The following is a 13,787-nucleotide window of genomic DNA, read 5'->3' on the forward strand; positions in this document are numbered from 1 at the left end:
TCATGTGCTGCATAGAGTGGCGTTAGAGTCCTTTTCATGGCGTAATATTGAGAGTACATGTTGATTGAGCAATTGAATAGGAGATCCGCATATATCAAATGGGTACTTACAAAGTTGATAGATAACTCAAGTGAGGACATGCATCATTCTTATAGAATATAAGTGGTAAACTAGAATACAATCGCGAAGCTTTACCAAGGATTAAAGAGAAATCAACTGAAAAAATGGGTGATGTGATGATAATTGGTCACCTAGGCAAAAACATCTGAAAGGGTTACTTCATTAACGGTGGAAGCTTTGTGAATCGGCCCGGAAGGATCGAGCGCTTTTACATACCTCCCAACTGAGAATGCAGGCTGCGATGGTTGGGCAAGTGTGACGGTATCGCCTCCTAGCATATGAACTACGAGCGACATAGTCGGTCGATCCGCCGGGTCTTCTTGAACGCACAATAAACCGATGTGTATGCATTTCAGCACTCGAACTCCATCACATGACTCTTCAATCAACGGATCAGTAAGTTCCGACCCTCGACCTTCGGACGACAACTTCCATGCCTGTCATTTTGCGAGGGAAATAAGCTGTAAGGACAGCTGCACGAAATTCTTGGACATCATATTAAAATGGAGTGGTGACTGGTGACTAGGAGGAACGTACGAAGGTGAGAAGGCTTTCACCGTGCTCTCGGAGATGAAAACCATTGTTCTTCCGCCCGCTTATCATCTCTAGTAAGAGAACTCCAAAACTGAAGACGTCCGATTTAACAGAGAAGAGTCCTTCCATCGCATACTCCGGTGCCATGTATCCACTGATCAGAATTATGTGATGAGGAGCAATCAGTTGGGAGTTAGAAAAAAAAAATTTTAAGTGACTATATATGAAACTTCTGAAATATGAATGATAACATTTTGGTATTGTTGAACTGATCATCGGAGTTCTTTGTTCGCCTAGTGAATCATTCGGACATGGAACAGACTTGGAAATATATTTAAGCGCTTACTAGGTTCCAACAATCCTGTTTGTGTTGGCCTCGTCTTGATTTACACGGAAGATCCTTGCCATCCCGAAGTCGGATATCTTTGGATTCATCTCGCCGTCTAGCAAGATATTGCTAGCTTTCAGATCCCTGTGGATAATTCTCAGGCGAGAATCCTCGTGCAGATATAGAAGCCCCCGAGCTATTCCGCAGGTGATGTTCATGCGCATCTTCCAATCTAGAGATTGCCCCATATTTGAATCTGTCGATGATGAGAGACTCAGATGGATGTCCCCATTAGAAAAATCTAAAATTAACTGGCGAGAAAATTCATTGCATCTGCGAAAGCTCAAACCGAAAAGGAAGACATCCAGGCTTTTGTTTGGCATGTACTCATATCAAGAGTTTTTCATGTTCTTCCAAGCAGCATCCCACTAATCGGACGAGGTTCTTGTGTTGTAGCCTGGCAATCAAGACGACTTCGATCTTCAACTCGATGAGTCCTTGGCCGGAGGTTCTTGAAAGCCTCTTAACCGCAATTTCTTTTCCATCTGCCAGTGTGCCCTGAAACAGTGTGACATTAGTAGTGAAATTCCTGTTTGACGATTACTAACGGTAGCCCAATTGGATTCAGTTCATGTCACGGATAATGACTCATGCCAGTTTACTACAATTAGAAGATTTTCCTATAGTCCCATGAATAGGTGTTTAGTCACTAAAATGCTTACCTTGTACACAGGACCAAACCCACCTTCCCCAAGCTTACATTCATTGGAGAAGTTTCCTGTGGCTGTGCGGATAACGTCTAATCGTATCAGGGAGAATTCTCGAGAATCCACCGGCTTTTCTTGTCGATAGTTTTCTTCTGAGATCTCTTCTCCAATTTCTTGTCTCAGATGCAGTAACTGAACCTCTTGGCTGTTCTCCTTCGCTGACAGTGTAAGAGCTTACTCTCATAAGATATAAGTTTAGATGATGGTCTTCCAATGGCAAGCTAGATGAATTCATGCATACCTTTGTTCAAGCTCTTTGTCCTCTTTAAAAAAATGCAGGAACCCACGATGAGTAATAGCAAACAGAATCCAATGACGGAGCTAACTATTGCTTTCCATGGAGCTTTTGTTCGTTTCACCCCTGTCAAGACAAAGTGATTCCTTGTATCTAGTTATACCACCAGTCTGCAGATCTTTTTAAACTAGGTGTAAATAGTACCAGGAACTCAGTGAAAGCAAGAGAGAATGATCATGGTTTAGATCATAAATAGAAGTGAAGTGCATTATGATACACAAAACAGCTTATAATAAGAATTATGCTTACATTAACAAATTGAAAGCACATCTTGAGTGTTACAGAATTTTTATACCTCTAGTGCCGGAGCCAGTGCCGGTTTTGTTAGATGGAGAATTTGCTGGTGCTTGTCCTCTAGGTTTCCCATAAAAAGGATACAGTTCGTACCGCAGCAAACAACTCGGCAGAAGAATTCGCGCACCTGGTTTTCTGTCGCTAATAGTGGCAGGAAAATAAGCAACTGCAGCAGTCATGCAACTGTCACAACTTGACTTTGATAAGTCAAGGGTGCACTGCGCCAGCGCATACAAGCTCATTGAACTTGAGACGTTAACGTTAATGGTCGCAAAAAAGCTTTTTGAGGAGATTGTCAAGTTCATCACTTTCCTGAAAGTTTCTGCCACAATCGGGCGGAACCGGTTGGGATCTGATACGTTCGTAACGTTGTACATGAACAAAGTTGGTGTTGACTCCATGATAGAGAAGAACGATCTGTTGGAGTAGCGCACGAGACACTCATCGTACCAAATGGTCGCCTCTTTATCTCCTGGACATCTTTCTGTGATGTTGCCGGTAGCTGATTTGATGCAAGACTGACAGAGATTGGCAGCAACATCGCCTCTAAAGAGGGATAGGAAAGTTGCGTTAGTAGTCACTTAAATCTGGATAGTACTACTTCGGTTGGCATTGGATCGCCGTACGTTTTAGAGTATCTCAATTGACACAAATACATCAGGTCCATTATAAATCCTAGTACCAAGTGAGCCGGCTCCAAAGATTATGAGGATTGAATTGAAAGGTACTACTCAAAAGTTGAAACTTAGGATGTCTTTTCCACGTGATTGACCTACAGAGGAAGAGACCATAAACTTTGTCCGGATATTCCCCTTCTGTCATGTTGTAGAAACCGTTATCGCGTCCTTCGTTGTAAAGCCCCCGGTCGAGGAGGCTGTAGAGGTTGTTCTGGAACTTGCCAAAGGCAGTGTAGTTGCCCCTTCCAGAGCACGAATTTTGAATATATGTCTGTGCACTGCTGACAGGAGTGTCTGGGATGAAGAGGATCAGCCATGAAATCAAGAAAGCCAAGGAAATATTTCTTGGCGCGTCGATAATCATCTTGATCTGTTAATTTGGAAAGAACGCAAGCACAATAAGATTAGTTCAAAGAGGAGTAAGATGATGAGCAACTTCCGGAGGGCGAGGCGCACAAACTTTGTTTAATACCAGTTAAGTCCAGGTCTTGCGTTTGTCTGATTTGGCCAAGAACAAGTTTTGTAGCTGCTCCCCCTGATGCCGGGGTCAGCAACGACCAATTAGTCAAAGTCTCAATTGGTGTACTCCCGTGCTGGTTGACTGGAAGGCTGACAAAGACCTGGCGGTGGTTATATGTTAGATTTATGAGTTAAGGCTTGCTGAAGTCATAAGTGTGATCGTCAATTATAATTTGAATCGTCACACTTGCGTATTCTCTTGGGGTCATCCAGAAGCATAGGAATGCGCGTCTCTGGAAAAATTATCCGGTACATGTGGGACGGATAACTGCCACGCCCGATGTGATTCGCTTCGGAGCACCAAGAGTGCGGATGTATTTGTCAAAAAACAGCTGAAAGGGAACTCCAATACATGTGTGACGAACATGACGGGACCAAGAAGATTGATTTGACAAGACTTTGTTGCTTTTCACATTCTTAAAGCTCGGAGATATCGATTCTTGCTCTTCGAAAGACAACATTCAAAAGCACTCAATGTCTTTTCTATTTTCTTCCAAATGTGTGTGAATATCCATCGAGCTCCATAACTTTTGCTTAGATTCATTGAGAATATTGTAGGTCTCTCATTCTTTCTTTGGGTAAATGGCTCCGAAACTTTGGCATAATGTGTATTATAATTCCCGAACTTTAAATTTGTTCAATGTGATTCCAGAATTTTAGTCAAATGTGCAGTGTCATCCCCGAATTAATGAAAGGGCAACATTGAACATTTTTATATAGTTCATGGAGTAAATTGAATATGCACCGAAAATCCATAGGTCACATTAAATAAGTTAAAAGTTTAGGGATGCCATTACACAATGGACTAAAATTTATGACCACATTGCTTATTAGACCAAAGTTCAATGACCATTTGTGCCTTATCCCTTTTTCTTTTGTACTTCCCTATATAAGCACGTCCTGGGAAGACGGTGTTACATCCTCTGGATTATAAGTTGGCAAATGATAGTAGAAGACCATTCTCTCCCATAATGATAGAGTATACAGAGTGGCATGCTGACTATTTTGACCCTGATATGGGTTGGTCAGAAATAGTAACTTCCTTTGTTATGGCGCCGTTGAGCAATGGACCTGATCAATAATGGGTGGGCTTGGCTGAACTTGGAAAGCCCGTTGGGCAGGCCTAGACAGGTCTGCTCAGCAGGTGGGCCTAGGCTGTACAAGGGCATTGAGGCCCGGCCCATTCCGCCCTATTGTTTCTTCAGAGATATTTACAAAATGTGTTTCATTGACGGAAACAACCAAATAAATAGCGCACTGTTTTTTTTTTTCGGTTCGAAACGTGGCGCACTGTTGACCAAATGACTGCTCACCTACCTTATTTTTTTTGCAAATACCGTTCACAAACATATGACCAAAGCTTTACATCGAAAAGATCAAATTACCCCTCCTTGCAAACTGGTTTCAACATCTTGTTTAGGGTTTGGGTGGTTTAGTATCTAATTAGTGTTGAGTGACTTTGGCAAGTGAGGAATTTAGGATTTGGGAACGGGCATTTTGTAAATAAAATGGTGTTTTCGGTAATAGGGACACAAAGATAATTGGTGTATGTTCTTTTATATTTGCAAAAGTAAAACTCAAGCATGTTTTAAATTTTTTAAAAGGTAGAGGTACTTCAGTGGTTGTTGGATGAAAGCTGAGGTATGTTTTTGGTATTTTCTTTTTTTTTAATTTTATCTCGATACTAGAATTAATAAACACCAATAAGATAAGCCCAAAATTCTTATATAGGTGAGATAATTAGTATAAAATGCTCTCTTTTTGACCGAAAAGGAAATTGTCGAGGCTTTTTTTATTTTTTGTACAAATTAAGATGTAAGTAACTACTTGACCTTCTTAGATTCCGAGGCAAAGCTACTATATATTACATCCAAGCGGGACAAACTACCCCATCCCAAGGAGTAGGAACCAAGAAATACGATAATAATGTGTGATCCTTATTTTTCGCGTTTCTTCAATTATTACCTTTACAATCGAGGGTTCAACTCCGGATGATCACACATTGTTTGGTTCTCCAGTTTGATGAAAGAGAAACTGTTCTTGTCTCCTAAAGATAATTTTAGTGCAATGAACTCTTAGGCTGCGTTTGGTCGTCCGTATAAAACTCGGGATAGGATATGTTTTATCCTATCCCGTGTTTGGTAGGTGTCCCGGATAGTATAATGTCGGATATAGGGGGGATATAACCCGGATAAAAAAATCCTAGGGGAGGGGGTAGGATAAGGTCGGATAGGATTTCTCTTATCCGTCATATAAAAGCTAACTTTCTTGTCTCATTTGTTTCTATTTTCATTTTATTTTATTTTTTTGCAAAGAGGTTTGAAAATCTAATAAAATGTGTACATTTTCAAGTTTTTTTTTTTTGTGTATGAGAACATTATTTTTATAGTAATAAGATCGGAATATTTCATAGCATCACATATATGTCATTTATATTGATATTCGGTTTCTACCAAATGCAGGATATGATAGGATATGAGAATATCCGACTTTAAATCCGTAGTTCACCAAATGATGGATAGGATATGGCCAAATCCCTAGATTTCTTATCCTATCCTATCCAATCCTATCCCGGCGAGAAATCCCGACGACCAAACATAGTCTTAGAGAGAATGACAAAATGAGATTGGACCAAAACGTTATAGACCTATACATCCAATAGGGTTTCTAGTAAGTTTGCCCGATTTAGTAATTTCCTTCGTAAAATTTTGAGAGATCACAACCAATTATTCTAAAAATTTAAGCTAGTTGATGAAGTCTTTGCTTAATGCATGACTATTCTAACAATCCCCCAATAGGCGTGGGCACAGCTTTGGTCTAAAATTAAAGTGTAAACATAGCAATGACAGAGATATATAAGGGTCTTAAAAGATTTAGATTCATATGCTTAATTTTTAATATCAATGGCGTACTTGTAGAATCGATATAGTACTCAAGCAATTGTATGAATCATTCTGATAGAATATAAGTAGCGAATTGGATAATGGCGACTAATAAACAAGCCTTTTAACCTTGCACTTACTTATCAGTGGCGCACGCGTATTCTCCCCTGGGTTTCTTCCCCATTGCTGTCGCCCACCTTTTTTCCCCTGCAGCTTTGTTTTTGAGGGAGAGAGAGAGAGAGGATCCTTTACCCCTCTCCCTCTCCCTCTCCTTCATATTCCTTTAGATCTCTCTATCCCTCTATCATTTAGATTTCTTCATTAATTTCATGCACGGTCAATCAACATCCTCCACGAAAGTGAGCTCTAAAAATCGAAGAGTGAATGTCTCGGAAGAATCTGCTCGCTTGCTCCGGCTCCGGATGCTTGCTCCCGATTGCCAAGTGCTCTGTAAGTTTTCTAAGTTTCTTTTTCTATGTTTAGCAATCGATTTATCTAGAAGTAATTTTGTGATCACTGAGTTTTTTTTTTTTTTACAGTTATTCTCTCCCGATCTAGAGCTAGAACTAGATTTGGGTGCTCTTTAATCCCTAATTAGATGTAGATCTGGGATTTACAAGGAATTTTTTGTACTTTTTTAAGCTATTTGTATTATTGTTGTCTCTATATGGTGATGGTGCTAGTGATCTAGAACCATGGTGCACACCGCCATTTGGTAAAGCCGTAGTTACTAGAGAGGGATTTTTCGGTGTGTTCTCATCATTGATGATGATGCGAGATTCGGTAATTGGCCACCAATTATACTTGGATGCTATGATAATTCCGTCTTTGAGGAATGAGCGAGTTTTTGTTGGCTGTACCAAGTTGATTCACTTTTAAGATTTACTTGATTTATTATATTTTCATTGTTATTTTGAAGTGATACATCTCTCTTTGATATGAAATGAAGATTTTTGTTTTGAAAAAAAGACTTGCACTTACTAATTGATGATTGTGGAAATTGAAGATGCTTGGTCATCTGGACGAAACTTTAGTAGTCATTAATTCATCAACAATGGAAGCTTTGTAAATCGGCTAGGACATGTTTTCACATATCTCCGAATTGAGAATGTAGGCTAAGATGGTCGGATAAGTGTAATAGTATCGTCTCTTATAGCGAAAGCTACCAAAAAAGTCATAAATTTATTATATTTACTAATTCAATTATAAATTTTTCAATTGAATCAAATTTAATCCTAAACTTTTTTGCATTGGTACCAATAATTTTTGCTAGAAATCACTAGCGTGGACATCTGTCATCCTATGTAGCTCGACTAACACTAACATAGACATTTTTAGAAATATTATAATAATTATTTCTTTCTATTTTTTCCATTCATTTTGCCCAACCAGGGTCGCAGCCCTTGCCATGTCGCCATGATCCTCGCAGGCCAAAATGAAAGGAAAAAAGGAAAAAAATGAAAAAAAAAAACTCAACTTTTTTGAAAAAATTGTGAAAAAATGTCTACATCAATGCTCACCGTGTTTCGAATTAAAAAAAAAAATGTTCAGCATGCTACATTGGAGAAGTAACATCTATGTTAGCAATTCTCGATCAAAATTGGGGTGGATGGACTGAATTGGTATCGATGTACAAAGATTTAGGAATAAATTGGTCAAATTGAAAGGTTATGACTGAATTGCTACCAATGGTTTTTTGGTACTTTTTCCCTCTTATAACATATGAACCACGAGTGACATAGTTGGCTGATCTACTTGGTCTTCTTGAATGGCACAACAAATCGATGTGTATGTATTTTAGCACTTCAACTCCATCAACGATGCGACCCTCCCGAACGAGTGGTCGGGAATGATGGATGTTGGAAGTAATGTCGAGTTGAGGACCAGTGGGTTTCCATTGGCGTGAGTTCTCCCAAACCCTTACTTCACACTTTGAGATTTCATTTCAATTCGATTAATCCTATGAGGATTTTACATGAGGAGTCGCCACCGACCTATTGGAGTCGGCTAGAAACCAAGTGAGGTACGGAAGTACAACTTACTTTTTGTGCAACTAGAGATTTAGGGTTGTTGACTTAATTACTCTAATTATGCAACTAGTACCCTTTCAGTACCTAAACTTGACTATTTGTCAACTACATGTCACATATAGTCTTCTTATCCAATTATGAGTCCTAAGATTCTCATCCGCTAAGTGTCTACGCAATATTTTTGTATTTATTATCCTAAAGTGTAACCTAAACATTCAACTAATAAATGAATCACAACACAAAAATGATACAAAAGCAATCACAACAAACACGTCAAGGATAGTATCCCGAAACAAGTCGGGCAAAAAATATGACATGTTCTCGTTAATAATCCCCATGACAACAATCCCTATGGGCTTGACTTTAGAGACTATACTATCTCAAAATGTGTCATGTGGGTTATCAAAACATTTGAGAAAAGTGAAGCCCTAGGTTGATACTTTGTCATCCTAAGCCCCGGGACATGTTCCCCATGAACTTGGTCCGATACCAAGTCGGGCAAAAAATATACTTAGCCTCGGGACATGGTCCCCATGAGCTTATGCTAGAGACTAAGGGCCCGTATGGTAACACTCCCTGGAAAGTATTTCTGTTCCAAAAGTGTTTCCAGAACACTTTCGGAACAGAAACGCGTATGGTTGAAAATTGTTCTAGGGAACACTTTTGAAGCAAAAAAAAACTTATTTACGGGTTTTAGAACACTTTTTAGAAACAACTTGAGGGTGACCTCGTGTAAGCTACCACCGCCCACCATCGTCGGCGAGGAGCTGAAGCGGCTGCCGCTGCCGATCTCCGATCGCCGGCCACCGCTAGCCATGGCCAATCGCTTGTCGCCAGCTGCCGTCGGTAGCTACCGTTGCCCATTGCCTGCCGCCGCCGCCGCCGTCGCCCGCTGCTTTTGGTGAAAGAAAGTGTTTTTTTTTTGGGTACTTGCCAAACATGTTTCTATTCTCGGAAATCATAGTCGAGAACAGAAACACAAAAAAATGTTTCTATTCCAAATATGTTCCCAAGAATATAAACATTATCATACGTAGCCTAAGTCTAGTTCCTAAACTTATGCTAGATTAAAATGGACCAAACTTCTACTATTTTAGCAAATCAATTTAGCCGTTGAAGTCAATCAATCTAAGTTCCCGCAGATTTGGTCGCAAGATATGATTGCATATACTATCAAATCTTAGGTTTCCAATAATAGAGTAGTTCAAACTATGGATAACTCGTCTTCAGAATTATTGTCAATCAATCAAGATATCACGCGTAATTAATATCTTTCGCGTAGGTATTCTTTGAACTTGAATATCAATCAATTATTTCCAAATTAGGAATCCATACATAATTACTAGCTGGCAAATAATATGAATCAACTCATCTCGGAATGTTTTCTTCTGAGCATATGATAAGGTTGTTTGTCACAAGTAGTATTGTCGATCCGCTTATAACAATAGTCTCTGATTGTATCTGGCTTTCGGCGGCTTAAGTATACTACAAGTGCCAAAATTTATGTATGTCGCTCACTTTAGTGTCAAAACTTTCAAAATGATCACTTAAGTGCCAATTTTTTTGAAAAACGATTACTTCGGTGCCAAAACTTTCAAAACGATCACTTAAGTGTCAATGTTTTTTGAAAATGATCATTTAAGTGTCAATTTTTTTAAAAAACGATCACTTCAGTGTCAACTCTCTTGAGCCACGTCAGCTCAAACATTAATAAAAAATAGCACGTGTTAGATTTCCGGCAAGCCACGTCAGCTCAAATTGAAATTGGCACTAAAATGATCATTTTTAGAAGAAGTTGACACTTAAGTGATCGTTTTTAAAAAAAATTGGCACTTAAGTGATCGTTTTGAAAGTTTTGGCACTAATGTGAGCGTCGTACACAAGTTTTGGCACTTCTAGTGTACTTTTGCCGCCTTTGGGTGACATCATTTTTTGGTCATATTAGGTTTCCCGGTGCTATCAACCGTGTCCCAATAGGTACTTCGTGTACATCGGTGGTGTAGATCTTGTAGATTGTTTATCTTGGTGCCTCCAAGTCTTTATGAACTCCCAATTCTTCTAGACTTATTCACGTAGGTTTCCTAGCTATTTTGCACATTCAAGTTACTTTTAAGTCGATCTTACGAGATGCATAAACAACACTTGCATATATCAAGCTCTTAAAGAATTATGAATTGTTTTGTCATCTTCAAAATATACTAAGATGCTTTTTCAACAATATGAAGCACCCGAATTATTATAGAGTTCGTAACGTGAAGGGAAAAAAGTGTGTTATGTCATTTTAATTTGAATATTATCCTGCTTTTTTCGAAGTACAACATTTCGAGTTTGTTTCTACCTTGCAAGAGAACTAGTAATCAACTACATAAGTCTATACAAGCGAAGATGGGTAATAAATATTGTGACTAAAGTGATTGTATCTTAAGGTTCTTTCCTAATTACTGAGGCAAATCATCCCTATATCTTTAATGGATTCATTCTTGAATATTTCTTAGCATTGAATAAAAAATAACAATAGAAAAGTACGAGATAGTAGTGTAAAGTTGTAAATCTCCGCAAAACAGAAAATAATGTAGAGAGAACCATGGAACAAAATTAGAAAATGCACATAGTATTGGTTCATTATAATAAGGGCATCTATAAGTTTCGAGAAAGTTTTCTCCTTAAAAATAGTAAAATTCGATAAATTATGCGTCCGAAAGGGTAAAACGTATTGGGACTACCAGATGACACCAAGAGTTAGGAATATGTTCATCTCATCTTAGATAATCTTCCATTGAAAAAAATACCAAAAAAGTTCTAAAACTATTGTGCGGATACCGATTCAATCATAAACTTTTAAGCTGGACCAATTTAGTCGGAAACGTTTTTCACATTAATACCAATTCAGTCCATCCAGTCAATTTTGATTGAAAATTATTAACGTGATGATCGGATGTCCTATGTGGCACAGTTGGGGGTGACATAGATATTTTTTACAATTATTTATTTATTTTTTCTTTTTTATGTCCTTACATTTTGGCCAGTGAGGGCCACTAAGACCTTGCCGGTTGAAATGAAAAGAAAAAGAGAGAGCAAATGACACAAAAAGAAAAGAAAAGAAAAACAAATCAAAAACAAATAATGAAAATTTAATTTGTTTAATATTATTATTTAAAAATAGCTATATAAATACCGGCGGTGCCATATGGGACGACCGACATCAACATAGGACTGCCGACATCTACGTAGAACTAATGGGTACTAATACATTATGTTCATTTTTTTTTTTAATTTTTCCGTCTCCCCTTGGTATAACAGGAGTTTGAGTAGAAAAGGCCCTCCTTTCGCCAATCGAGATCATCGCCGAATTTGCCACTTCCTTCCAATTCAAGGAGGGGTGGCGATCACAATCTTGATTTAGAGCGTTTTGTCGGGGACAGCAAAGTCGCATCCTCGATGAGAGGTTGGGTCCATTCCAGCACAGAATGCTAGAGGGAAGGAGAGGATCGTTTTCCCACGTGCTTTAATTTAGAAACTTGGCGTCTGAATCCCGGGTTTTTAAATGCTTTTCTTCCGGGAATCACGTCACCCCACTCGGACCCTTTCCCCCACGTGCTTAATTCAGAAAACCCCTGTCTGAATTCTCTGTCAGATGTTTTTCTTCCAGTATCACGTCAGCCCCCCACTGTCTTCTAGGCCTATACAAGCGCACTAACAAGCGAAAGCCGCCTCAGACTCTGTCTCTCTGTCTCTGTCTCAACTGCAGTTGCGGCATTTGACGGATGTTCCCTTCTTCCATAGACCTGATCACCGCGAATGAGAAGGAACTGTAACTTGCAGTTTAGCCTGCAGTCTGCTTCAGCTTCTCTCTCTTCAGTAGATTTCCGTCACCCAGACCACCATCCAGATCAGTAAGCTCTATCTCTCTCTCTCTCTCATGGCGTGAAATATATTCCTGGCGTTACCGTAGAAGCTCCAGCTTTTTGAAGGAAAAGCAAACGCCCCGAGAGCAAAACATGATCTTTTTTTATGCTGTTGTGGTTAGGATGGAAGGGTCGAGCGGGAGGCAGGAAGAGCAGCAGCAGCTGACAATATTCTATAACGGTGATGTCTGCGTTTCCGATGTTACTGAACTACAGGTACCTCGGCCGCTAGTTTTAGGCCAAAACCTTAATATTTTTTTTCGATGTATAAATGGTGCATAGGACGGCTAAATGGACTGAATTGGTACAAATGCAATTAATTAATGACTCAATTGATAAAAAAGAGAATTTATGATCAAATTAGTACAAATATAATAAGTTTATGATTTTTTGGTAATTTTCCCAATAGAAGTACCGTGTTACTTTACTCCAACTTTGCAAAAACCAAACTTGCTATTCGTTGGAAACTTCTTGAGGTTCGTCACTTTAATACTCTCTCGTATGCTGACATGCCCCTCGCCGTGACCATTAAACTATATACACGGCACTGATTTTCCTCCGAAACCTTAGTCGTGAGTATTTTTCATAGGAATAACTATGTACATAATCGCTTGCTTGTTGTTCTTCTTGTTTGTCACAGGCGAGAGCAATTCTAGTGTTTGCAAGCAGAGAAATGCAGCAAAGAATGACAGCTACAGTGGCCGTGACCGATCCGCAGCAGCCCAATTCGCCAAGCAGACGACCACCACCAGCTGAGCTCCATAGCCCCACTGACACCGGTCTTTCCATGAAGAGATCGCTCCAGCGATTCCTCCAGAAAAGAAAGCTTCGCTACCGAGCTACATCTCCCTATCACATGGACCAGTAGTTGTTCTATCTATCACACGGACAACTTCTTGATAGGCCCTTCAATGGAGTCCTGTTCGATGGATTAGGCGTTGCCAATTGAGCGAACTCAGGAGGTTCTCGATCCTGTTTTGAACAGATATTTCGACTCGAGTGTGGACTTTTTTTTCTACGCAGTAATTGATTGATCATGGTGGATGTCCTGATCTTTCTGTGAAGTCTAATCTCGACTTCACGGACTGAGGAAACTCCATATATCGATCTAATTTGGGTTGAAGATGTAAAGTTGGACGTGTAAGTGATGCAGCAGATGCCTTTTCCCGATCACATTACCAATTTATTTCCTTCCATAAACTATTTGTTTAACATTGCTTGGAAATTAGGATTTTTATCTTCATGTTTTATTCTTTGAGCTCTTGTTCAGGATGCCTATAAATAGCGGTAGTGTTTGCCAAGTTTGACATTAATTACTTCTTCCCCGCCTGCATTGGCGTTTCTGTCCTTTTCATGTAACTCTCTAGTTTCTCCATCCTTTCCTACTGTCCGATACCTTTTATGATTTTAAACAGTTCTTACTACGCTTCTCGTTC

General features: G+C 39.3%; 1 protein-coding gene and 1 pseudogene across 1 annotated transcript; one reads left to right on the top strand and one right to left on the bottom strand.

Annotated features, from left to right (window-relative positions):
- Positions 1–176: 176 nt before the first annotated feature.
- On the bottom strand, positions 177–3,499 carry LOC115756698 (annotated as a pseudogene).
- Positions 3,500–12,158: 8,659 nt separating this feature from the next.
- Positions 12,159–13,495, top strand: LOC115756699 (protein TIFY 5A-like). The gene is made up of 3 exons (XM_030696557.2): positions 12,159–12,339; positions 12,474–12,567; positions 12,992–13,495. The coding sequence occupies exons 1-3, from the start codon at positions 12,245–12,247 to the stop codon at positions 13,217–13,219; spliced, it is 417 nt and encodes a 138-aa protein (XP_030552417.1). The 5' UTR covers positions 12,159–12,244; the 3' UTR covers positions 13,220–13,495.
- The last annotated feature ends 292 nt before the right edge of the window (positions 13,496–13,787 follow it).

The sequence above is a fragment of the Rhodamnia argentea genome, chromosome 3 (assembly GCF_020921035.1).
Source record: "Rhodamnia argentea isolate NSW1041297 chromosome 3, ASM2092103v1, whole genome shotgun sequence".
NCBI lineage: Eukaryota > Viridiplantae > Streptophyta > Magnoliopsida > Myrtales > Myrtaceae > Rhodamnia > Rhodamnia argentea.

What these genes read in the sequence shown, in the direction of transcription:
- LOC115756699 (XM_030696557.2), top strand. Translation starts at nt 12,245, where the DNA reads ATGAGAAGGAACTGTAACTTGCAGTTTAGCCTGCAGTCTGCTTCAGCT. An exon ending in CCAGACCACCATCCAGATCA is followed by an intron (nt 12,340 to 12,473) that starts GTAAGCTCTATC and finishes TGTTGTGGTTAG; the next exon opens with GATGGAAGGGTCGAGCGGGA. An exon ending in CCGATGTTACTGAACTACAG is followed by an intron (nt 12,568 to 12,991) that starts GTACCTCGGCCG and finishes TGTTTGTCACAG; the next exon opens with GCGAGAGCAATTCTAGTGTT.